The sequence below is a fragment of the Podarcis tiliguerta genome (genome assembly GCF_965153285.1).
Source record: "Podarcis tiliguerta genome assembly, chromosome: 3".
In the NCBI taxonomy this organism is placed as follows: Eukaryota; Metazoa; Chordata; class Lepidosauria; order Squamata; family Lacertidae; genus Podarcis; species Podarcis tiliguerta.
The window spans coordinates 71455644-71481497 of NC_139536.1; the positions used below are offsets into that span (position 1 = coordinate 71455644).

The following is a 25854-nucleotide window of genomic DNA, read 5'->3' on the forward strand; positions in this document are numbered from 1 at the left end:
GCAAAAGATACATTGCTCTTCCATCCATTTATCAAAGAGAGCATATTGTTCTCATATTGTGCGTCTCACAATAGGAGCTACAAATAAGCTAAGCTGCAATCTGCAGTCACAAGTATACATACTAGATGTAACCAACACACCTTGATGCAGCTAAGCTTGCATTCAAAGAATTCCATTCCTGCTTCTGCTAACAGATTTTGTACTCTCCCACCCCCACAGCAGCCCTAAACAATTTGCTCTGAATAATTGGAGGGAAGAGTGTGGGAAGGTGGTGGAAAAGATTGCAGGGGGAGAGGGAATGAGAGGGTCACTTCCACTCATCCATTGATTGGAACTTCTACCAACCTTAAAAGCCCAGTAGAAGGACTCATTTCGTCAATGGCACAGGCTCTTGGGATCCAACTTGATTCTCAATAAGCACACTTAGGATTGTATTGTAAAGATGGATGTCTTCCTCAAGAATCAATACTTTAAAAAATCTGGATTGGTCATAATATTTTTGGGCCTCGAATGATTTTTTTAAAAAATGAAACATGCCACATTCCTAAAATTTAGGAATACTGAAGATAGTAAAAATACTGCTAGAAGGAAGTGCAGTTTTAACAGTATCATCTTATGCAGGTCTACTCAAAACTCAAATCATATTGTATTGAATAGGACCTACATTAGTGCAAGTATATATAGGAAATATGATTGTGTCAATCTGTAGAATAACTTCAGGTGCATGTGAAAAGCAAGCATAGAAGCCATTTCACTTTTTAAAAAAGAAATCACAATGTCTATCCATTATTTTTTTTAAACCACTGCACAGAATTAAATTCAGCTGGCATCAATAGGATTTACCACCAAGTAATAAATCTGGAATAAGTAGGATAAGCAGGAAAAAAAACCCAACAATCTCGTTGCTCCCATCTTTCGAGATTAACCACTTGATGCTACAATAAATGAACACATGCACAATGTTTAGTTCAAGTATGGGTTATTTGGAACTATAATGGATAAATTATATCATTCCTAGCATCCCATTTAGAAAGAATCATCATATAATTTGTTCCAATTTTGCTGAAATTAAGATTATATCTTAAATAATATAGCCCTCTTTATGAATTCAGGTCAAAGAAATGTGGAATTAAGGTGTGGAGGTTCCACAATGTCCACACATGCAAACGATGTTGCAGGCATTCATCATGAATATCTGAATTAGCATGTTCACCCAGACATACTTAGAATCCTCTTTCAGACCATGACATTGAATGTAGGAAGGTCTGAAGCGGAGGTGATGTAGGCATGGATAAATGGGGGTATGGGCTGCATGCATGCCTCACTCCCCCACCACTTCAAACTCACTTGTGTTTGCTCCAAAACATATGAATAGAGTTTATGTGTACAAATTGTCTCATTCCCTCCTCCAAAATTATCCTCCTTTTGACCAATTCAGGATGTTCACTTCAATACCTCAGTACTGTTTTTGTCCCAGTTATGCTGGCAAAACATACTTTCTATTAAACCATGGCAATGCAGGAACATTATTTCCAACTATTGCCATTATTTCCGAACATTTTTCCACAAGCAAAAAAATATCTCCAAATGCCAACTAAAACCTACACAATTATAAGCAGTTAATTTCTTAAGTACTTCCAGACATGCTGCTAAACACAACTGAAAACAACTTTTCTATCTATTCAGTATTTTCTCAAAACAACCCCTTGGTAGCACAGAACTGCTACATCAAAATGCTGCATGTATCATGAAGACAGTCCATTATGAACATTCACAATACACATACAGTGGTACCTTGGGTTAAGAACTTAATTCATTCTGGAGGTTCGTTCTTAACCTGAAACTGTTCTTAACCTGAAGCACCACTTTAGCTAATAGGGCCTCCTGCTGCCGCCGCCTCACAATTTCTGTTCTTATCCTGAAGCAAAGTTCTTAACCTGAGGTACTATTTCTGGGTTAGCGGAGTCTGTAACCTGAAGCGTCTGTAGCCCAAGGTACCACTGTACAGTATTCAAGAGATGCTATCGTTGACTTAGATGACAATACTAGTAACGCATATTATAGAGAGTTAACATATTCCTTCACATTTATATTTATCTCTTGGTTTTGGCTTTGCTTTGCTTACTGCATACTATAAATGTTTGCAACAAATAGATAAATAAATATCTTTTCTAGCAGGTTTATTTAATTACCTTCTTCCTTATAGCCACCATGGTTCAGTACATGGAGAAGGGATCATTGAAGAAGAAGAGGGAGTTTGGACTTGATATCCCCTTAAGGAGTCTCAAAGAGGCTAGCAATCTCCTTTCCCTTCCTCCCCCACAACAGGTGAGTGAGGCTGAGAGACTTCAGAGAAGTGTGATTGCCCAAGGTCATCCAGCAGCTGCATGTGGAGGAGCGGGGATGCAAACCAGGTTCACCAGATTACGAGTACACCGCTCTTAACCACTATACCACACTGGCTCCATATATGGATTCATATACTCCACTTACTACAAAATTATTGGGTGCCAGGTCACATATGCACCTACACCACTTGAAAATGTATCACCCGACAAGCAGTAGTGTGTGTGTTTCAGTGGAGATTGTAGTTAAAATGATAGAAAATCCTCAAACTGTGGCATTTGATTCCATGATTGCTCTTTCACATACAATTGTGATTGTTGCAGCTATCATGTGATGACTAAGTGAGTGAGTGAGACACAGAGAGAGTAAACACAGGGTATTTATCTCAGTTCCATTTTTATATAGTGGGTTTAACTATGACTTGCATCACTGTATCTGCAAGAGAACATACGAGATAAAAAAATATTTGCCTTCAGTCTTAGTGATAAGGTGGGATATCAAATGCACTCTTCTAAAAAAATATTCCTTTTTACCAAAGTCTGTTTTAAAATGTATACCAACAGCCAGTAGTATATTCTACCTCCAAACATAACGCATTGTGCAGAATCCAAAAAAACCCTGGAAGAGGGCTGTGTGTGACACCAGTCTTGCCGCTGCAGTTCTCAAAGCCCAATGAATGGTCCACCACAGGCAGATATTATTCCAGCAGTAGAATAGTAGCACTGAAGTCAGAAAGCACTGATCCAGCTGCATGATCAGCTCAATGAGTGATCTTATCAAACGCATTTATGCTGTAAAGATTTCTGATTCTCATACTGAAGAGCAAAGAAAATAATACTGCATATGATCAGAAAAACATTCCTTCATATATACCATGATAAGCATGTAGGATTGTAAACCTCAATACAGTGACCTAAAGAAAGGTCAAGGTGGCGGGGGGGGGGGAAGAGAACAGGAGCAAAGCCCAGAAGCTGCTAGCAATCAACACTGACAACAGCTTCAGTACTTATATTTCAGAAAGACACATCAGAAAAGGAGCAGCTTTCATGTGCTAATGTAAAACTGAAAGTTTAAAATTATACGGAAGTAACACTTCTAGATTACAAAACAGATACCCAATCTCAGGAGATCATTATCCAATTTTATTGTTAGAAATAGAAATTATAAAGTCACTAATTCCAGAGTAGTTTCACTGAATATTGCAACAGTAAGTGGTTTTAAAACTGAGGTCACGTGTCCTTATTTTTCAGTTACCTTAAAGTCTGCTCTATTAATAGGACCCACAAAATAGACGAGGGGGACTCCCAAACTGTGCAGTGCTTGGACCAAACTAGGGTTTCAGGAATGATATATGTACACACAGATTAAAGGCAAGCACAAGAATGTGTCAGTTTGCTAGAAAAGGACTACCACCATTACAAAACTTAAGGCTGTTTTTAGCAGTTCTCATGTGGTCACAAGTCAAACATTATCCATGTTCTGAAAACAAACGATAAGCAATAGTAAGCACATATGGGGCTAAGGACTTCCATTTAAATCAATTTGAAGTTTAGCAAAATATATTTAGGCTTAAGGGTATTTCATTCTATGAGTAACCCAATAATTTACCCTTTTGAGATTACTGCAATAAAAAGAACACTCCAATTCAGATTTGAACTACTACTGCTTTTCAGGGCTCAGAAAATCAAGGGGTAAAGAAGACAGTTCTAAGAACACACACATGCCACAGGTTTTTTGTTTTGTTTTGTTACATGCCCACTATTACTGTAATGATTTTATAGTAAATATCAACATTAGCTTGGTCTTGCTTTTATATACAAATATATGAGGACAATAGCCACCTCTTGTACTTTGGCTTTTGAGCCCTCTTCCCTTAAGGAGACAAGGGTCTTATACATGTCAGGAAAATGTTTTCCAGTCAGAAGACCTTCACACACAAAAAAACACAAAACACCAGTGATCCTTTGATGTATCATAGTCCACTATACGTACTCTTTCAATATCCACACTACACTGCAGCAAAACAGATACAAGTTGTGCACTACTGTTTGATCTGAACATAAGCATCATAAAAACAAACTGCAACACTATCTAGCTTTTTTAAGAGAAAGAAAGAGCCCACAACACTTAGAAGGATCTTAATTTTCACCGTGGGGAAGGTTATCAGCACATCCTGCGCATGTTTACTGAAACATTAAGTCCCACTGTTAACTCTGATAAGTATGCACAGAGCTGCAGCCTGGGAGTCATTTAGGTGACTTGCTTTTTTTCTACTATCATTTTAGCAGAGAAGAATCTCATCACGAAAAACAACTAAAACTCAATCCACCCACAAACAAAGCAAGAGAACGCTAAACAAAAGCAAGACTTTGTACTAAAAAAAAAACAAAACCTGTTGAGATGGTACACTTTTCTTTCTACAGGACCAAAAAGTCATGGATACTGATCTCATTTGTGGGGGGAGGGCGGTTGGATGGCAAACAGAAACTGCTATCTGAAGCTGGCTTTAAACAGAGCTCACAAACATCTACGGAAGCATTTAGAGAAGGGGTTTTTAGACCACATAAAACGAAGGCATGGGTTAGAGGAAAATGGGTGGGGTAGGGTGGGGGGCTGAGATTCGACTAAAACAACAAAACGGGCTTACTTGGTGTACAAAGACATCAACCGGAGTCTCCAAGGGGCTTCCCTCGCGGTTGAGCATGGAAATAAATCCGAACCCCATTCGCACATTAAACCACTTGCAATGGCCTGTTCCGTGCAAAACCTGGGATTCTTCTTCTTCCTCCTCCTCCTCCTCCTCCTCCTCTTCTTGTTCCGGCAATTTCCCGGGCTCATCTCCACCTTTACGCGCCCCCGCTGATTTGAAGAGGAGATTGCGGGAGAACAAGGACGTACGTACACACACACACACACAAAAAGGGAAAGAATTAAATTCTAGTAACATCTCCTTGGCGCTTGTACAAGAACGATTGCTACAGATGACACACAAAAACACATGCACGCACGAAGAAACATTACGAAACCAACCTTTGTTTTTCCCCTACCCACAAAAACATTAAGTACACCAAAGTCACAGAGGAAGTAGTAAACAAAAAAAATTAAACACACACACACACACATCAATAACCTCCAAAGCTTCAGGGCACTGTCGAAGGAAAGGCAGCATCTGCTGTGACTCACTCCGCTTCTATTTCTCACACTCCCCCCACACGCAGCAGCCCAGCCCACGTTTGCTCTGTACATACGTGCGATCCTGCCCTTTAACTCCATCTTTCAGCCACATAAACCACCCCAGAAAGCGATACTTTACTTGGGTACTGCTGGTTGAGCACCGATCCCATCCCTCCCCAGAGGAATTCGCAGGCGAATGAGCCCTGCCTGGCCAGGCGAGGTGGGAGGAGGAGGAGGGGAAGGGAGGGGAGGGGGCCGAGCCGAGAGAGAGAGAGGAGGCGATTGCGCAAGCACTTGGAGCGGCCCATCCAGCAGCGAGCGGCGTGTTTCTCCTTCTTCTCCAAGCGCGCTCCGCGCCTTTCCCTAGCCTTCCTGCGCCGAATCCCCCCTCCCACTCCGGAATCACTTTAATCTGGACTCGAGGAGAGAAAGGAGGGGGGCAGGTGTACAAAAGTGTCCTCGTCCCCCCCCTTTCTTTTCCCCCTCCTGGCCACTGCTTGCTCAATCGCACAGGAACAATTCGAACAGAAGCCCCCTCGGAAAGCTTTTCAAGTTGGGTGAATCGAAGGGGGCGGGGCAGAGCACTGGGGAAAGCTCGCCCACAATAGGTTCTCCCACCCACAACCACAGAAGTGCCCCCCCACGTCCTTGATTTTATTTTTTAAATCAGCGATCATTTATTTTAATTTTTATTCAGTAGTACATTCCTTTTCTTGTATGTATGTTTAAGAAAACGGTGGAAAGTATAACCTAGCACAACAAAAAGCCTAGGCAAAACAAGAGCTGGCCTGGCCGAGGATGGGGGGGGGGGGAATAACCTTCAGCCATGTTGCCCCACCGGCCCTCTGCTCCCCCTGGCCGGCTCGCGGGAGTCTTTTGACTCAGCTTAACATCTTGATTTCGAGCGCTCGCTCGCTCGCCCGCTCCGCTCTCCTGCGCTTTGCCCTCTCGTGATCCCCCGCCCCCGGCCGCGCTCTCGCTCAGTTTCTGGGCCCCTGCGCGCACGTGACTCCGTCAATTACATGCCTGCTTGCTACTAATTTCACCTCGGCTGCTCGGAGGGGGTTCGGCGAGGAGGAGGAGGAGCAGCCAATCGGCACTTCGAGCGGGCTTGACACACCGCAATAATTTATGAATGAACGGCGGAATTTCAAAACACCCTCGCCTGGCCGCGGCTGGGCACGTTTCGCTACGTAGATCCGGGCGCCGGTTGGAGGAGCGGGGCGTGTCTCTTCGAGAGAGAGATTCGCGGGCACTAAAGCTGCGGCGCTGCCAATATTGCGGCGGATCTTTCGCTGCCCACGTGCAATTGCCAATAATGGCCCTCGGCTTGGGGCACTTGCGCGGCGGGCTGGCGCGCGCATCGTTGGCCGACAAGCGCGCCTGAAGATCTCATATTTGAAGGCTGATCCACAAAGAATTACCTAGCCTGAAACCGGGGAAAGAGGCAATCCTAAACGCGCTATTTGTTTCATCCATTTACAGCGCAATCCTAGCCATTATCTCTGCTTGGAAGTAAGTCCTACTCAATTCACTGGGGCTTACTCCCAGGTAAGTGGGTTGAGGACTGCAGCCTTAGGCGTAAGGATGCAAGCTATATCCCGTTGAAAGGAACTCGGGGGATTATGGGATGTATGAGGCCGCGATTTAATCCTATGCACATTTATCTGACGAATGCTAATAAAATAGAAACCTCACTAAACACAGTAGGACTTACTTTAGCAGGGCCATGCGTAATAATTTTATTTATTTCCAAGCATAGGGTCGGTATCTTAATAGGTTGACAGCGTAATCCTTTATGTTTCCTCAAAAGTAAACCCCACCGAGTTTAATGGAGCGGGAGCATTACAAATTAAAAGGTGCCTGTTGGTGGGAAAGCAAAGATATTCCACCCCCGACCACTGTCGATATAGGTACACAAAATCCGCTAATGGGTTGAGGGCATATATCATACATAGAAGAAAAAAACCACGTCAAACTGAAACAGCATCGGATAGAGTAGGCGGTAGGCTCTCTTTCCTTGGAGGTTTCTAAGCAGAGGTTTGATATCTGCTTTAGTCGAGATTCCTACATTGCAATGGGGGTTGGACTAGATGACCCTCGGGTCCCCTTCCAATTCTACGGTCCGTATCCGCCCCATTAAGATCACACATACTGCTGAAAAGACACATACCACGTGAACTAAAAGGGGGGAGCGCCCGCTTTTAAGCAGCTTTGAACTGACATACAAATTATAGGCGCTAAACATAAATGGTATGTGAAGCATATTCCTATGGCATGTAGGCATAGTGTATAGGCATGATCCACGGTGAAAGCCGCTTCCTCCCCCCCCCCAGCTCATTACCTATTCAATTCTGAAACGCCCACCGGAAACGCGATAGCACCTCCGTTCGCCTTTCGCGTTCTGAAGCCTTTAAGGGCGGCCATCAGGGGGCGGGGAGGCGCCCGGGGGTTGCGCTGCGCTGCGCAGGTTCCTCGGCCCTCGCGTTCCGGGGGAAGGGGATGTGATTAATGACTTCCTAAATAAGAGGCCAGCTTGCAAGCCGAGCGGTGCAGGGAGCGGAGCCTCCATCAGCAACGATTGTTCTCCAGGAGGTTGGGGGCGGGGGGAGAGACCCTAGAAAAGCGCAGACCGGGGGGGGGGGAGAGAGAGAGAGAATTTGCCAGAAATACGGAAGCAAAGCGCGGAGGTGGGTGGGGGAATCCCGAGGAAACGAGCGAGCGAGGAGTGAGAAAACAAAGGGAAGAGGAATAAGCTGGGCCTGCGAGCGGCGCTTGGACGCACCCCCCGTTTCTTGGCGTTTAGGAGCCCGCCAGCCATATGACACTACTCGTAACACTTTCCCTGTGCGGACCCAAATTTATTCCTTTTCCAAAATAAAAGACCGAACCACCATTAACAGGAATTACACGCGCGCTCAGTCTCCATTATAATATTCATTTCACCACTTGGAACAAGTACGTGGTAAAAATTGATATCTTGATCGATATATTTCAGGAAAAATAATGGAAGTGTTGTTCCAGAGTTTCCCCCCTCCCGCTCCATTGCGAGTCCCCCCCCCCCCAATTTTTAAGCACATGAATCTAGAGCCTTCCCCCCTCCCCTCCGCAATTTATTTCCTCGGCGTTTCTACCCGAATAAAGTGCTCTCAGGCCCCCGGTCTCACCACTCAAGCCAAGTAAGAAAACAAAAATTTTCTCGTGCTCTACCAGCCTAAAGTTTGGACGGTTGCGGCTTGACAGGTTGCAAGATAGATTTTCTCCTTCCTCTTCTGCCCACCCACCCTCCCTCCGCCCAGCTTGCTGATCTGCCCTGAATATGCTTTTATGCGTTTGCAAGGTTGCCCGCCGTTGTTTTAGAACTGGCGACAGGCAGTCTGAACAAACACAGAAGGCCTCCGGACTGGCTAAAAGAGCCTATTTACTCTTCCCTCTCCCGTTTTTGGTTGTTTTGCGGGGCAGGGGCATTCTTTCCGCGATTTTATTTTTTGGCACCGAGGTGATCCCTTCTTAACATTCGTGCCACGAGGGCGGTTTTCTGCTTGAATGAAAGAAATGCACGCGTCGCGGGCTTCAGTGGAGCAGGCGCCCGAGATCAGGACATTCCTTCGCCGTCTTCAGCTGTAAATTTCCTCTTGGTTATTTCAAGAGTGGCGCTCGACCGGCCTCCCTCCGCCCAGCGGTGTCGGCTTCGACTGCCGCCCCTCCCCCGGCCCCTCCTCCTCGCCCTGCGTCGCCGGAGTGGTGCCCTGCGCTGAATCCACGGAGCTTGCCCTTTCCAGGTACAGAATCGGTCTGCGCTCTTCATTGAAACCCATGGCCTCTGCAGCCCGGCCTTGCGCGTGTAATTGGACAGATAGGTGCATTCTCCATTTTTCAGGAAGGGGGACAGTCAGATCTTCGTTTTATGTAAAGTGCTATATGCTTGATATGGGCGGGGGGGGGGAGATGCGCGTTGCTGGAGGATGGTTTGTTGGGGGACAGAGGGGAGCAAATACTGTAGTTCTAGCAACAGCGGGATAAGACAAATGGATCTGTCTGCCTTCTCTTCCGGATGCTCTTTTGCGAAATTCGAACAACAGGCTTTCACGTCCCTCAAAGTTTAGTGTCACTGAACCTTCGTCACTGAAGACTTGCACATTTATAGCATGAGGTTTCCTAGAGACGTCAAGCCCACGAACGAATGTCTCATAATAAACAAGACTGGTTTTTGCCTTTAGGAAAGTGATGAATATACTTATGTTTCAGAGTACCTTTTGACAGGTCAAACGATTTCCAGAAAGTTATGTAGCAACATTCTTGCTTTCTCAACTTTATGCAGTTCTGTTGCCTACTACGGCAACAGCCCGGCTTCCATTGACTCAGAAGCCAATGCAATGTGTGCTTCCTTTGGCTAGGGGATGGTAAGGAAAAAACGTAATTGTCGGGTAATATTTTGCAAACTCAGTTCAAAATATTCCTCAGCATATTCATTCTCTCTCTCTCTCTCTTTCTGTGTGAAATGACAACCTGTGCAATGAGTGGCGCCTTTAACTGCCATCCTAACCACACTTTCAGGACAGTAAGTCCCACTGAATACAGTGCAGCTTACTTAAGAGTAAACATGCAGGAACTTTAGGAATTCTCTCAAAAGGAAACTCCAAGACATGTTAAGAGAGAAGTTTGAACTGTGGCGACTTATTTAGCGACTTATTCAGCAACGATGACTAATTTCTGAAGAGTAGCTTTCCCTTTTAACTCAGGAAATAATTACAAAGTGTGCAACAGTAAGACGTAGGAAACCTTAAGGAGCAGTATCTGAAAAGCAGAGGCGGCGCTATTCGACGAAAGGCGCGCTTGCCCAAATTTGGAGGCCTCCAGTCTTAGCGGAATTAAGGCTGGGGGTCAGCGGACTGGTCACTGGTGTCAGATGTTATCGGCTCATTCATTTCCTGCCACGAACCTCGGCCTTTTAAGTTCCGTGGAAGGTAGAGCGCCGGAGCCAGCTGGGAACTCTCGCAAACTTCCTAAATCGAAACGCGGTGGGGAAGAGAGAGAGCAGAGAAATCAAGCGGAGAAAGAGCGCACAGAACCAGCAAAAATTCGGAAGAGTCTGTGTGTAGAAACCCAGGAAGTTTTTTCGTTACTTCCACCAGACTGGCCCGCCTGGCCTGGAGAAGAGCTTTCCAAAGCGCAGGGGCGCCTTTGTCTGCAATGGATCGGATTGGGTTGCCCAGCGATGTCCACTGGGTTCCTTCTTTCGTTTCCAGTCTCCACCCCCGTCCTTCCTAAGCGAGGCTTCCCTGGGAATGCACGTGCTCAGATCAAAGAGAGAAAACTTCGACGCCCGTCTTTCGGGCCAGCATCTCGCTGCATCCTCGGTTGGCGGCGCAGCATGAACCGGCTTGGAGGGGGGATCGAAGCAAAGCGGGGATAAGCCCTGCTGCCCGCCTGTAACTAAAGCGCCCCCGCCCATGCCGTCGCAGCGGTCCTGAGAGAGGAAACCGAGCATCCCGGGTTTTTATTATTATTTATTATTATTTTGCCCCTGGTTTCTATTAAAAGCAGACCCGGAGCGGCACAATCTCAGGGAGAGGGCGCTTCTCTCTTGCCCGCAGGCTTCCTACAAACCGGAACTGTTCCATAGCTGACCTCTGAGACTTGCCGGCGCCCAGCAAAGCCACCCTTCCCTGGAAAAGCTTCCCTTTCCCACCCCTCCTCTGCCCTCCTCCAGAAAACATTTCTCCAAGGAAAGTGTCCATCCAGGCTAGGTTAATGGAAAGCTGTCGGCACATGTTCAGAGGCACTCTTGTTTTGCACACACCGATTTTTCAGTTTCCCCTCTTCAGTTCCCTTTGCTGCTGGCTGTTCCGCATTCACCGCTCTCCTTTAATGACCTGAAAGCATGAGCCGCTCTCTTTCTCTGCACCCCAGACCCCACTATATATTACCCAGGTCTACGTCGATGAATTTTCACAACGCACAGAACCTCTGCAGCCTTTTTAAAAGACATTTTTCTTTGAATAAATTATTATTATTAATAATTACACTGTCCAACTATCACCATATTTAACACCCGGTAGAATCTCTCCTAAAGTAGCCTTGGGATACCAAGTTCCGCCGCCCGCTTCTTCGTCCGCTTTTGTATCCGCCTCTAATTACAGATAAATTTGTCCGTGTCCATAGTTTGGACTTTCCAAGGGGGCGGGGGGAGGCTGAAGCTGTACGAGGAAACGGCTTCTCCCTCCAATGACAGTTGACAGAGGAGGGCAGTTTAAATACCACAGGGAAGACTAATTTGTGCCTGAACGTTACGCTGACGCCCAAGGCAAGTTTCAAAAAGAAGAAGAAGAAGAAGAGGCCACACGAAATTGGCTTCCGCCCCACCCCGCTCAAACCAAACGCGCAAGCAAAAGCGCCCTCGACCTACGCACAGTTGTTTCCTGAAGTTACCAGACCCTCTCTCTCAAAATGTAAGTCTTAATGTGCCGTGCGAAGGAAGGCACAGGAACCACCCCAGTCTTCATTAGCTTTTGCTGAATTATGGCCATCATCGGCTCAATTTTTGGGGTGTGTGGGAGCACGCATCCTATTCTCCTCCTTTCCTGGTTTCTATTTTACTGACACCCCCCAAACAACAACAAAGTCTCGACGTTTCTGAAATGATCCGATTCCTGGAACCACCCGTTGCGAGAGTCGCTTCTTTACTGTGTTACGCACGGCAAGATAGTTTTAAGGGGGCTGCCTCTTCATATTGCCAAAGACCTTCAGAAAACTAGGAACGGATCTTTCATCTGCGCAAAGTCCGCGGAAATGCACAAGAGGCGCGAAAGACACGTGCTTTCGTACGCGGCTCCGATTCCCTACGAGAGAACTGTGGCGACACAGCCACCCCACGTCGGATAAAGCAAAAAGTTCAATGAGTACCCTGAAGAATGTTGGGAGAATTCCCCTTTTCCTTATATTTTAGCTTAGCAAGAAGACAACCTTCCTTATCTGCAGCGTAAGAAAAGCAAAGGGGGGAAACCCTTTCCGCGATTTCTTTCCCTCGACTCCCACCAAACACACACAAAACAGGTGCGTATATATTAGGGTAAATCCGTTAAGCAACAAGGAACCATTCCATTCAGAAACTATCGGAGATGTAGGCACGTTGTCTCACAGCTAGACCCAAGAGTCCTTCTGCAGCGCCTTTAAATCTAACAAAACCTTTGGTCTATTTAGCAAAGTTGCGCTGCAAACCTTAATCACGTTGACTTAGGAGTAAGATAATGGGATCCCAAGTAAACATGCCTGAGTTTGCAGGCTGATATTCTCGAGACATCGATGCCATACTAATAAGCACCACGACCACCACCGTTTCTAATTTAACCTCACGAGCTGTGGTTACTCCGGTAGACGTGGCACCTTTCGAAAGATAATTTAGTCCCCAAGCCCAAAGTGAGGGGAAGAGAGACAGTTTCGGGGCTCCTATTGCCCGCCAACCCCGCGAAGTGTCATATTTCAAATACATCAGAGTTCAGGGAGCCGCGTGGCTCCAGCCAAAGACGACAACTGAGCACATGGGGATATGCATTCAGAGATCAGTAAATGAATACTTCCTTAGCTATGGCTAAGGAACAAAAAAGGAAAAAGCATCACGGCTTCAATCCTATGCATGGGCATACAACTGAAGGACGCTTACTTCTGAGTAATTTATGTATAATCTTAGTTGCAACACTACACATACGTGTGAGGGCGGAGGAACCAACGATGTCACCCTCTCTAGAACTGCCACCATCCTTGACAGTAACCATGACAGTAACCATTGGTCACACTGGTTAGGGCTGACGAGAGTTGGCGTTGAAGAGCCACCGGAAGGAAGGCAGTATCTTGGCAAGCCCCGTTTAACTCATTGGAATTTGCTTCGGATTGAACATGCCCCAGATTGCACTGTTCACATGGTAGAGAGGGCGGGGAGAGCCAGGGAAATGCGATGCTGGAAAAATGCTGTGCGAGAAGGGAGCATTCGTGTTCGCCCGCGATGACAAGCAGGTGAGGGAAAGGAGTAAACCGCAACACCACAATGCATTCATCGCCTGTCCCACTGCGTTGTGCGGCGGAGCCTGTTCACACGTTCAAGCTGCATTCACGTGCATTCGTAGATTTCACCTCCTAAGCCGAAGAGATCGATGCGGTCACCCTGTTTCAATAGGTAAGTCCGGGGCAGTGGAGACAACGGCGCTAGGGCGCTTTGACTACTCGGAGCTCCACCTGGGTGGCTCCGCGTCCGTCGGTAGCTTTTACTTTTGCCTTTTCAACGCAGGGGAGCAGCGGGGGCATCTTGCAGGAGTTCCTTTTAGGAGGCTCACAGTCGAGGCATCGAAGGTGAATTTCGCTAAGAGTAACTGGGAAGAGTGATCGGCGCTAAGAGGCGGCTGCAGAAAGTTCTGGATTCACAGGGCAAGCCACGGCACTGTCTACTCGGAAGTAAACGCCACTCTGGCGGAGGGAGGCTTGCTCCCAGGTAAGCGCGCGCAGAGGTCCACCCACCCGTCGACCAGAAAGTTAGCCGGCCGGCCGGGAGATTCTTCCGTGCTTTATGGGCCAATAAATTCAGAAAACAGATGAGCGAGAATGAGTTTGACCCTGTAAACTAGTTTCGGGGAGAACGCAATAAAGGAACCACCACTTGGCCTGCGGCGACATGGAAGATAGCTAGCTTTAAAAAAGGGCGGGGGGAGTCGTGTTGATGCCTTCCGGCTGGCCAGCACTGGGAACAGGGGTTGGAGATGGAAAGAGGCAGAATCAAGAGGCGGATAAGGCGAAAGGTAGGCTAGCACTGGCTGGGAGGGGCGGTTCCCCAACCCGTCCTGGTCTGTGATCAATCCACCCAAAGCGGGAGTAGATCAGAGATTCTCTGGAAATAAGATGGTGTGGGCTCTACACAGCTCAAACCTCTAAGGTTTTGTTTTAACAATCTACTTGATTTTGCAAGAGCCTAATACAATCCGCAAGACAGCAGCAGAATGAACTCCAGCAGCCCCTAGGCCGGCAAATGAAAAGGCAAACTCTTGGAACTACGGTAATCTACATCCCCACCCAGCTTCCTTTTCCTTCACTAGTTGAAGGAAATGGAGTCAGTTCGTGTCTATGGTTGATATCAATCTCAACAGGCTATGTTGTGTCAGAATTCCTAAAGGGAGAGTATGCAGAACACTGGGGGGCGGGGTGGGAATACAGAATAAACTTGGGGTGGGAAGCCTGTTAGGCTGCAGTCCTACTAACATACACGGGCATCAACTTACTTCCACATAAGCATGCATGGGCCAAGGGGGGCAGGAAGGGGTCCCCCAATCAATACAAATCAATATAAATACATAGCTAACTGAGGTTCTGCCTACCTAACAAAAGGCCTGCCCCCCCTAACAAAAATCCTGGCTATGCCCATGTAAGCATGTACAGGTCTGTGATGTTTGAATGGCACTTTTGAACCCAACAGCAGAATCTGAAAGGCTGTGCCAGAAATAGGAGTATATCATCTGCATGTAATTCTTCTATGTAAGATGAAAGGTTTTCTGAAATAGGACACCCTCAGCAAGCCACTATTGACACTTTTTATGTTGTATTTTATTAGTACTAATGTTGGGCTGGCAACAAATTATTCTCGTGAAGATTACAGAATCATAGAACTGTGGAGCTGGAAGGGACCACAAAGGTCATTGAGTCCAACCCCCTGCAATGCAGAAATCTTTTTGCCCAATGTGGAGCTGGAAGGGACCACAAAGGTCATCTAGTCCAACCCCCTGCAACATAGAAATCTTTTTGCCCAATGTGGGGCTTGAACCCACCACCTTGAGACTTTCATGCTCTACTGACTGAGCTATCCCAGTTTTTCAGTAAGCAAACACTACATTAGACTTATGGGTAAAGTTAACTGTAACACTGCAAACCCCAATACATCTACAGGAGATTAACCCTATTGACCAGTGGGGTTTTTAAGGATGCTGAGAAGGGGATTGTGATGGCTTCTCAAGTTTGGCTCTGCCTCTTCTTGTTCCGAGGGGGGAGTGGTACTGTGCATCTTTAAATACTTCCTGGGAAGTAATTATTGGTAAAACAAAAAAAGCGTATGTTAAACTAGGCTACAGAAATTACTGGCTATTATGATTAACTTTTATTTGGATTCAGCTGGCACCTAATTTAGGTAACTGGCAGCCAAGCCTTGGAAAAATCAGGGTACATTTTAATGATGCGTTTCCTCAGGGAAACTAGGCTCAATCCGTTTAGGAAAGATGTTCTCAGTTCCAGTCACCCATGGCCAAACTAGCACAGTCACAAAATGGGGTGGTGAGAGGAATAAAGAGGACTAACCTGGACTTGAAGAGGCTTCCCAGAATGATTTCATAGTCTTCTGAGGCACCTGGAAATCAGAGAGCTGCAGTCACTACTATGTTAATTCTACCAGAGCACTGTATTTAATTATCTGTTCTCCAGTTTAATGGCTCATTAGAAGGCCATAAAATGTCTGTTCTTGACTCTATGAAGTGACCTGTAAACTTTTAACAGGTTGCGATTTACCTAGCTCATCACAACCACAATGGAATAACCAGGTGGTGTTCTAATCAGTCTAATGTACTGAGGGGAGAAAGACACCCACATTTTTATGAAAAGTGTTCTTTAACTGATCTCTTCCACAAGCAAGATACCTAATGGTAACTGGATAACACAATGCGTTGTTCAATTAATAATGGCAGAAGCAGCTCAAAGTCTATGGCTTGCTGGATGTAGCATTCAGGCAGCACATGTTATATGCAATATAAAATTAATGTCATTGTTTAGCCACAGTCATGATGAACATATATAAAATAACCCAGACAAATGCAAATAAACCGTAGTAGTAACAAACTTAAAGGCATGTCACATTTCTCTGTTACAAATGAAAATCCTATCAGCCATTTTCCTTCAGAGCTTGTTCCTACAGATGTTAAGCAAAAAGTTTGCTTCGATAAACTGAAGGTGTCACATTTTGTTTTTAAACTGTTTAGTCCTTGCATGTTGGGTGTCTAAAAAGGGTGAATTTATTACCTGGGTTATGCATGTAGATTAGGTTACATTCCAACAATCCATTTCTGAGTTTTCTGGACTGTCCAGAAGCTAGCTATATAATGACTACTCCAATAACTATGTCTCCCTTACAACTGATAGTTTAACACATGCCAAAAGCACTTCACCACTTCCTTTTGTTTTATTACAGCTTTCTTATCAGCACCTCCCCACCCCACTCCCAGTAAAATTCCAGAGTCACTCCACATTTGAAAGATAAGTCATGCAAAATACTGCGAGCTACAAGAATTCATTTAGTAATTAAGATTTAATTTTGTATAAGCCTGTTGAATTATTAAGGTTGAAATTTTTCTATTCCATCAGGCTTATGAAGTCAATTAAGAATACATTTTTTCCATTATAGCTATCTGCTTTCTAATTTTTAATTATTTTTTATTGTTTTCACTGTATGTTCTAATGCATAATTGTTATAAACCGCTCTGATGTTTTTATGAATAGCAACATATATAGTTATTGAAATATATACATTTATAATTAAATTACACTGTAATACTATATTGAGATAAAGTACTGCACCATATACATGATTCTTTGTACAATTTAAACTACAACAGTGGAACACCTTTAAAATTCACATGATACAAATAAAATACCTTTTGTTTCTTTAACAGACGACAGCCATCTTGGACTGGAGCATATTTCAGTGATATAATAGTTACTCACGAGTGGAGAACATTTCCCTGCCCCCTCTTACTGTTAAAAGATCTACACTGTACAGCACATTTCTTCAGTGCCTTGTGATTTTCTTTAAGCCACCATTTTTATTATTCTTAGAACCAAAAGGACTGATTCATCTTCACAGTATAACATTACAAGGCAAACATACAGTACTTCTGTTTTACCTTGACGAATTCAATGCAAGTTCCCATTTCTCATGAAAAATACCTTGGTTTCATGTAGCAGGTAAGAAGTCCATTTTTCCATAATTAAAAGGGAATCAAAGCATCAAGAAACAGAAAATTTGCTAAATAATAATGGATACTTACAGAATTTTGGGGCTGCTGGATTTCTTTTAATTGTGAGCTAACCCTCCCAGTGTAATTTACCTGAGGGAAAATACAATTCCTGAGGTAATGATTTTACCAAGTTTCACCCAAAGCTTCTGGTCCAGGCAAATTCCATCTGCCCTCCTACACCTGCATTATCCTTTGCATGCAGCAGTATGCTTTGGTATTGCATGATATTATGTAGATCAATAGGCTAGCATAATCCCCAGCACTAGCACAGGAGTTTCAGAGAGCAAGTCAATAAGGTGGGGGTGGCACAAAAGAGATGTGTGTTGGCAAATGCAGATTCCTTGGTCTCAGCAAGTGATGCACCACAATGGGATGGATCTACTGCAATTTCATATTGTTTCTCCAATGCTTTAGTGAGAATTAGTTTCTCACAGAAACTAATAACCTAGAAAGGATAATGAACAAAGATCTTCATTGCATTATTGGGCAATGCAGAACTAGGCAACCTATTCAGACAAGCACATCCACAGTTTTCCTGAAAAATCCAAGCTATATTCTGTCCAGTAGTATGTTTGGGGACACAGTCAAATTCAAGATTATAAATTTTGCTTAAGACAACCCAGAGCTTTTTCAGCAAAATGTTTCCCTGACACTTGGACAAGAGATGGCAAAGTGTTACATCAAATCGTGTCATATGTTTAGATGCTTTGCCATTTCAATTATACATATTTGAAACTTCATTTTTATGTCATTTTACTCTGATATTTTTGAAACTTGTATATTAAGCACCTGTATTAGGCAATTGAAAAATAGAAAGTTATGGTTTTTAAGAGATGCTCTGCCCTAAAATTTAATTCAACATGAGACAACATGAACAATGTAATATTATATATGAGTTCTCAAAAGCTATTCTTCTTTAATTTTCCAAAATATATGTGCTAAAGAAAAAGTTTAATTTTTCACATTTTAAAAATTGAGATGGGTAAGAATCAAATGAGACAAATAAAACAGTTATGAAAAGGGAGGAAAGAATGTGCATTTATTTAAATACATCATAATACACATACCCCGGTCCATGTTTCAGACCTTGTTTTAGTTAGTTATGGTCATGTTATATTATATTTGTCTTGCAGCTCATTTCCCCCCACTTCTGCTCCTAGATGGAAATTCTTCAGTTAAGCTATCTAAAATGTACATAAACACTTATTATTTCTATTATGTATATGAATGTAATTCTTCTTCTAAAGGCTAAAATGAAAGCTGGAAGGCTTCCTTTTAAAAATACATTTCATTGAAAATGAATTTTAGTGCTTGAATAAATTCTGCTAAGAGGAATTTGAAGTACATGAAAATATTTGTTTAGGTATTTAGATTAAAACTGAAAATAAACTTCAGTTGTAAAATGTTTAGAATAACATGCAGTAAAGCCACCCCAAACCTGAAACTATTTGTTACGTTTGTTTTCTAAAACATTTTAAAAAAAGAAAAGAAAAAGAAAACTGTCTTCTAATGAACAATAGTAATAGAAGCAACGTTACAGGCTTAAGGACCTGGTTTTATTATATGCAGTACAATCCTATACATGTTGACTCAAACTAAATTAAATGAAAGTTACTCATAGGGAAGTATGTACTGTATAGAACTGAAGCATTAATGTTCCGCGTAACTAAGCAAATATGCATTTTACCAACTGCATTTTAAAGCAGCTTTCCACAAATCAGATAACTAAAAAAAAAAGTTATGGGATTATTATACCCTTTAATTATATTACAGTCCTATGAAAAGAAATTAAAGCCTATTCAAAACTGACAAAATAGGTGAAAAATATATCACTTTTTTGCTTATTTTTTTCACTAAACATTGAGAAATCATAGGCCAGTTTATGATTAAGGCAAATGTGGTTTCAACAACAGAGATAGTTATGCTAATGCTTAAATATTCCTTTTTCAATTATGATAGAATTTAAATGTACTTCATTTAAACTGGAATGTACTGTAACCTTTGTTCAGATCAGAATCCATGGGATTTCCTTTACCAAATTTAATCAGGGTAAGATTTCAGGTTTTATCTTTTTTGTATTAAATCTTGAGTTTGATTTTTTTTTTGTCACCTCTCTTTCTTGTTAAGGTATTAAAATTATTCAGATAAATTAAGCCAAGTGAAACTACAGTTTGAAATTAGCATAGTTAAGAGAACCAATCCATTTATAAAGTTCATTAATTTCAATATATATGCAGTCAAATACAATCTGTTTTATTGATATTGAGAGATCCATATCTCAGGAATATATGCACTAGCATCAATGAGACTATTTATACCACCAGAGCCAAAAGGGTGACTTAATTTATTTATCAAATCAACATTTGTTAGCATTACATAGTTTAGTCCATTTATAGCGCTCCATTCCAATTTATTTAATGAGAGGCTAAAACTGGATTCAGTTATATTAGTGTAGCTGCATAGTCACAAACACAGATTGCTATTTTAAAGTAGAACTCAATGAGCAACAACTTACCCCTCTCTTTATCTCTTTTCCAATGTCTATTCAAAACATACACCTAAATTTCTTGGATACCTTAATGAAAAGAAATCTAGGGCCTTCAACTTTTTAATGATTTTCTAAACAGCCTTTAAATTAACATTTAACAATTAGTCAATCAGATACGCAACTAGTCAATCAAATACATAACTGCATTAAGTTTCCATCTGATTTTACAAGAACTAAACGAATTTTATTTAAGGCCACGGCACAGTCTCAAGAGAAGACACATTTAAGAAGAGTTGCTTCTGGTATTTTAATATTAGTAAATGGTCGCATTTATATTGACTTGGTATGCATGTGCAGTAAACCCCAACACATGAAGAATAATATTGATTTCTTGTCTAATCAGCTAGGCATGATAATTATAAGACCTGGCTTATCTTGTAATTACAGTAAATTCAAATATTATTACCCATGATTAGAAAATGAGCCTATTATTATCTTGATAACCGTATATTTTTGTACTCTTGTGAACCTTTGTCTATGTGGCCTGCCATAAATATTGTTAACACATTTATTTGAGAAGTTAAACATCAAGCTAATTAAAAAAAAAAGGTATCCTAGCACTTGATGACTGTTCTAGGTATTAATGGAAACAAGCTCAACAAAAACATGCTGATTTTTATGTATATTCATTAACCAAGTGGCAACATTTTAACAAGGTTAGGTAATATTGTATAAATGCAGGATTAAGATGTCTCCATTAAATTCACACATTTTCAGTTGTCAAGAACAAAAATGAAGCCACTGAAAAGAAAAATGAGTAACTTACATTCACATAACTTAAGTTTAATGCAGATCTTGCAAACAAAAGAAGTTAATATTTAAAAATTCTTTTTAATGCAAACTATTATAAATAAAAACACATCTTGCTTCCCCCCAGTTTAGTGATAGGTGGTTGGTGTGTTTTACAAAACACATACTCCCATTATTCTGTGAAGATTTATAATTTGTTTAATGATACTGTATTTAGAATCTGACAATAAAAGGTGAGCAATGAGAGACTTAAGTTTAGAAAGTAATTCAAGTCATAGTGGATGGCTTATTGTAATATTCAGTAATAATGGGAATCTTTTATTTGACTGAAGGAAAACAGCAAATTTGAAAGGTATACCAGTGTTTTAGCAGGCTCACAAAGTCTGTGGCACTCAAAGACTAACAGATTGATTGAGGCCCAAGCTTTTGTGGACAAGGACCTATTTTAATCCTGAAGCTACCAATTAGGGGTAAAACATAACAATGTTAAATTCATTCAACAAAACATTTTTTTTAGTACTAGTGTACTAAAAGTTTAAGATCTTAGTTCAGCTTGTTTAAATTGTGACAAGACATGTGCTGTAATGATGAAATCAGTAAAGACATGGTTGCATTAACATTTAGAGATTGTATCTATTTAGAGGTAATTTACCATTAAAATAGCAATACTAAAGCTCACATGCTGCTATGTAAGATATGAACAAGTTCATTACACTTAGCCTTGAGTTGTAAATGCCTACTACTTCAAAACCTGTAAAACAACTTGCATTTCTCATTTAAGGGTGACATGATACATTTATTTTCTGTATAGTTAAGTTTTTGTTCTAGCATGAGGCAAAGTTAAATCTGATTGCTTGAAAATGAGCTGTATGACCTTTGTCTTGGTTTGTCACCTTTGGCCTTTAATTTGAGGATCCTGAATATCAATTCATTCTATTTTTAGAAACATGATTTCAAGCAGTCATGTGTTAAATATTAATATTTTAAAATGGAAAGAGAACACAAACTGTAGTGAACTGCATGGAGTGTTTTTCATGGAAAAAATGAAATACCCCATTTATTCATTTATTCTGCTTGTTTCTCTAAGAGCTTCTCCACCAAAATACATTACGCTCTGCTTCACAATATTTAAGCTAATAATAACAATAATAATACACGTAATTCTGCTGAAACTTTTACGTAGACCTCACCCAACAGGTTTGTTAAGGATCAGACCTGCAATATAAGCTTTCATGATAGACTAAGTTTTGAGAGTTTGAAAGGCTATCTACCCTCCCTAAAATCTATTGCCACCATAGGGCTTTAGTTTGCTAGATTAAAACAATTCTAAGGTGGCTGTTCTTATGATAAGTTATTATCAATATAGAAGGGTCACAGTATTCAACACCCAAGTGTAAAGCACAATACACCAGGCAGACATACCTGCTTTTTGCAAAACCACCCTTATACAATTTGTTAACTATATAATAAGGGAATAAAATGAAAGATGCAGTGACTTACTCTAATAATGCTATCATTTCAGAACTTGAGGATGTTTGCAATTGGATTTCATAATGATCAAGATGGCTGTCTTGCTTCAGCACTCCGGTCAGCGACATCATACAGCGTCATGTCACAGGAGGGGCTATTGTGTAAATGCATATCCTCCAATATTTTTGCAAACCATAACTAGTTTTATAAATTTGGTGAAGTAACATAGAAGTCCAACAACAAATATATTGGGGAAACTGTAATGATGAGTCTGCTTAATTCATTGGGAGCAATTGCGTACTAGGACAGCTTTAAAATATTTAAAATGGCTCCAGAAACTGCCATCTAGTAACAAATACTGTATGCAGTGAGATCCTCTGGTTTGTATCAAAGCGATCAGGCAAAATGATGACTTTGCCACATTTTCCTAAACCATACAATTTAAAACTAAACTAAAGAATTATGTGCAATGTTTAGCTCTTTATACCTCATTTTTCCACTCAAGAGATGTGCTCTGGGGATACTGTTTACATGGGAGCACTTCATTCTGTCACTAGCAATAGTGAAGGATTTTAATCCTGACACAAGCCTTTTTTATTTTAATACATCACATTTTTATTCCAGCCTTTTAGATCATTAAAAAAAAAATCCTTTTTTAATATGCATTTCACAAGCATGTTAAGACGCTCATTTCTGCAGATTTAGTTTTCACACCTTGTAGTATGGCTGCAAGGGGGTAATCTTAAGCAGCAAAATATAAAAAGCCTTTCTATTAAGACAGTTCTTTCACAGTAAATTACGAGAGCCAAAAATATAAGATCACAAGAGTGTTTTTAATGTACATTTTTGGTCAATATGGCTACTCTTGTAGAGACAATGTATTTAACTAACATTGGCTCCAGATTCAATATAACTAAAAATGAGTCATTTCCCAAATAGTGTCAGGTGTCCCTGCTTCATTAAATAAGAATAGAATGGCCCAACCACCTGATTTCTATGTACTGTAGTGCTAACTACTTGACATTTTATCAGTAGCTTATTCTCAGTGGCCAATGGCTTTGCTTGGTTAAAATTAATTTGTTTGATTGACATTTCTGATATTAAGCAGAACTGTTCCTGAAGACTATTTAGACAATGCAAATTTAAGGTGCTCCTAATTTTGATAATAGCCCTTTTAGGCTTATTTTTAATGGGCAATCTAGCTCTTCTGAAAGGGGAAGATGTATTGATAAAAGGATATGTACGGTATATTAGGCTGTATCTAGTTTTCAAAAGAAAAGAGTAAAGCATATGTAAAACTCTACTATACACCATCAATCATTCAGCTTATATCTTTTAATAATCTAGATAAATATATATTATTGCTGCTGCAAGTGTCTTTAAACATATTAGCTAAAACACCTTAAGAAGGCAGTTCAAATTCAGTTTTGGCTTGATTTTGTTGTTTTTCAGGTTTACTAGCACTTACCTTTACACGACTTTAATAGCCAGGGAACTTTTAATTAGAGTCTCTCAGGAGCCTGAACCACTGAGACAGAAGACAGCCTACTTAAATACTTTAAATGTATTGTGGGATATATTAAGTTACCTTTTGTTTCCAAATGGAAAAGCAAACCTTTTCCTGACTAGAGTACAGAAATCCAGCGCACCCTACCCCTAGCACAAAGCACTCCCGTTTATGCCCACCAGACCAATTTAACTAGATTTCTTTTTTTCAGTATGAGAAAAGCAGGCAACAGAGCTTATATAATTTTAGGTTCTTTATTTTCCCTTTCATTACAAGCCATCAATACATCCAGTTTCACAAGGAGTTTAGAATCATTGCTACATAGTACTGCAACAACTTAACAGAAGAAGAAGAAAAAATAGCAACACTGGGAGCGATGGGGGCAGGCGCGGCGGGGGGGAAGGAAGGAAAGAATTAAGGGGGGGGGGGGGAAGCAACAAAGAAACAACGTAAGACCAAGGATTTCATTTTCTACTGCATGAAACAGTTCAAAATGGCGGCCTATTACTTACATTTTACAATCCTAGTGAGGACCCCGATTTACACAAATGATCAAGCATCGACCTGCCTTTCACCCTCACTTCCCCTATAAAAGCCACAAAGGGTAGTTACGAAGCTGCATTTGTTTTGCTTTTTTTTTAAAAAGAACCCAAACCAACAAGACTCTTTGGGCACAAAGTCGATGCAAAGGCCAGTCCCATCCTCTCTGCTCTTGCAGTCAGTTTTTAAAAGGCTCACGCCCTGCGGTGCTTAGCAAAACAATATAAGCTGCTGCCCATCTCGCTTCTCTTCCTCCGCTTGCATCCCCACCACCTTCGCAGAGTAAGGCTCTCTCCTCCGAAGGGCTGGGCTGGGCTGAGGTTCTTCCCTTAGCATCCCAACCCCCCTCCCACCCCGCTCAGATTATTTCCTTGGTGGCTTTTTGGAGATACAAAGAAGATCTACTTGCAACAAGGGGGAGAGGGGAGTGGCGAGGCAAAGGGACGGCGGGGTTGAGGGGGGAGAAGAGAGAGAGGAGGAGGAGGAGACGCGGCGCCCCCTGGCGTTCACTTGCGGCACCATTACCTGGCTTCCAAAGAGAAAGAAGAGAACCTTGGCGCAAGCGAGTTAATGCATTCAAATGCAGGTTGGTGATACAGGCTTTGGCTTCGTGGCTGCAGACCACACATACGTGTATATATAATGCGTGTGTGTGTGTGTGGCTGTGCGTGTAATCAGTGCTAAGCTAAACAAGATATAGCTTAGGGCCTCATTCTCTTGCCCCCCCCCCAAAAAAAATGTAAAGGGCAAAAAAAACTGGATGTACATTTCTAAAATATAAGATAGAAAAGAAATAAAATGAAAACTACATACAGCAACAGTGTTTTGTGTTGTGTAGGTTCCTATTTGTTATGTGCAAATGGTTTTAGATACCTATTAGGTCCATAAATATATTCAATACAAAACAAAAAACAGCGACAATTTGTTGCTGACAAAGGACAGCTGGACGTGTAAAGGGCCCCATTACCTTCAGTAGCTTAGGGCCTCATCAAACCTAAATCGGGCCCTGGTGTGGATGGGCGTAATTATTATTTATATATGGTTCCTATAGAGTCTCTCTGCTTGGTCTTTACACACACACACACACACACACACACACACACACACGAGTCTTTAAAGGCCAAGCCGGACTCCACGACTAACTTCAGGGCATTTGAGGACTGGCAAGAGAAGTCCTATGATAAATCATCTAATATAGGTGTGAACCCGGAAGTGCACCCACTTCTCCAGCATCCCAGTGGCCACCCAGGAACACAAGGCTCGCTCCTGCCAACAACTTTTCTTTCCAATGGGGGGGGGGGTGGCACACACCGCCTCTCGCGCACCCTCCTTCCCTCCCTCCTTGCCCCGCCCCCTTGCATTGCGAGGGGCGCCCGGGAGGCGAAGGGCTTGCTTACCTCCCGCGCGCCATGGTTGCTCGGCCGAGTAGGGTTGGGCTTCTGCTGCTTCGCCGTGAAAGATGGAAGAGAGGAGGAGGA

The 25854-nt window shown here is 42.2% G+C and overlaps 1 protein-coding gene across 3 annotated transcripts in view; it reads right to left on the reverse strand.

Annotated features, from left to right (window-relative positions):
• Positions 1-25854, reverse strand: part of LIN28B (lin-28 homolog B) — a 97889-nt gene extending 72035 nt beyond the window's left edge. Inside the window, exons 1-3 of one of the 3 annotated variants that reach the window (XM_083433602.1) lie at positions 25774-25854; positions 15853-15901; positions 4994-5205 (exon numbers count right to left, since the gene is read on the reverse strand). In XM_083433602.1, the coding sequence (XP_083289728.1) occupies positions 4994-5205; positions 15853-15886 (246 nt within the window). In that variant the 5' untranslated portion in view covers positions 15887-15901; positions 25774-25854. Of the gene's footprint in view, positions 1-4993; positions 5206-5594; positions 5736-15852; positions 15902-24348; positions 24420-25773 lie in introns of those variants that run through there. The other 2 variants (XM_083433603.1, XM_083433604.1) reach the window with 2 other exon arrangements.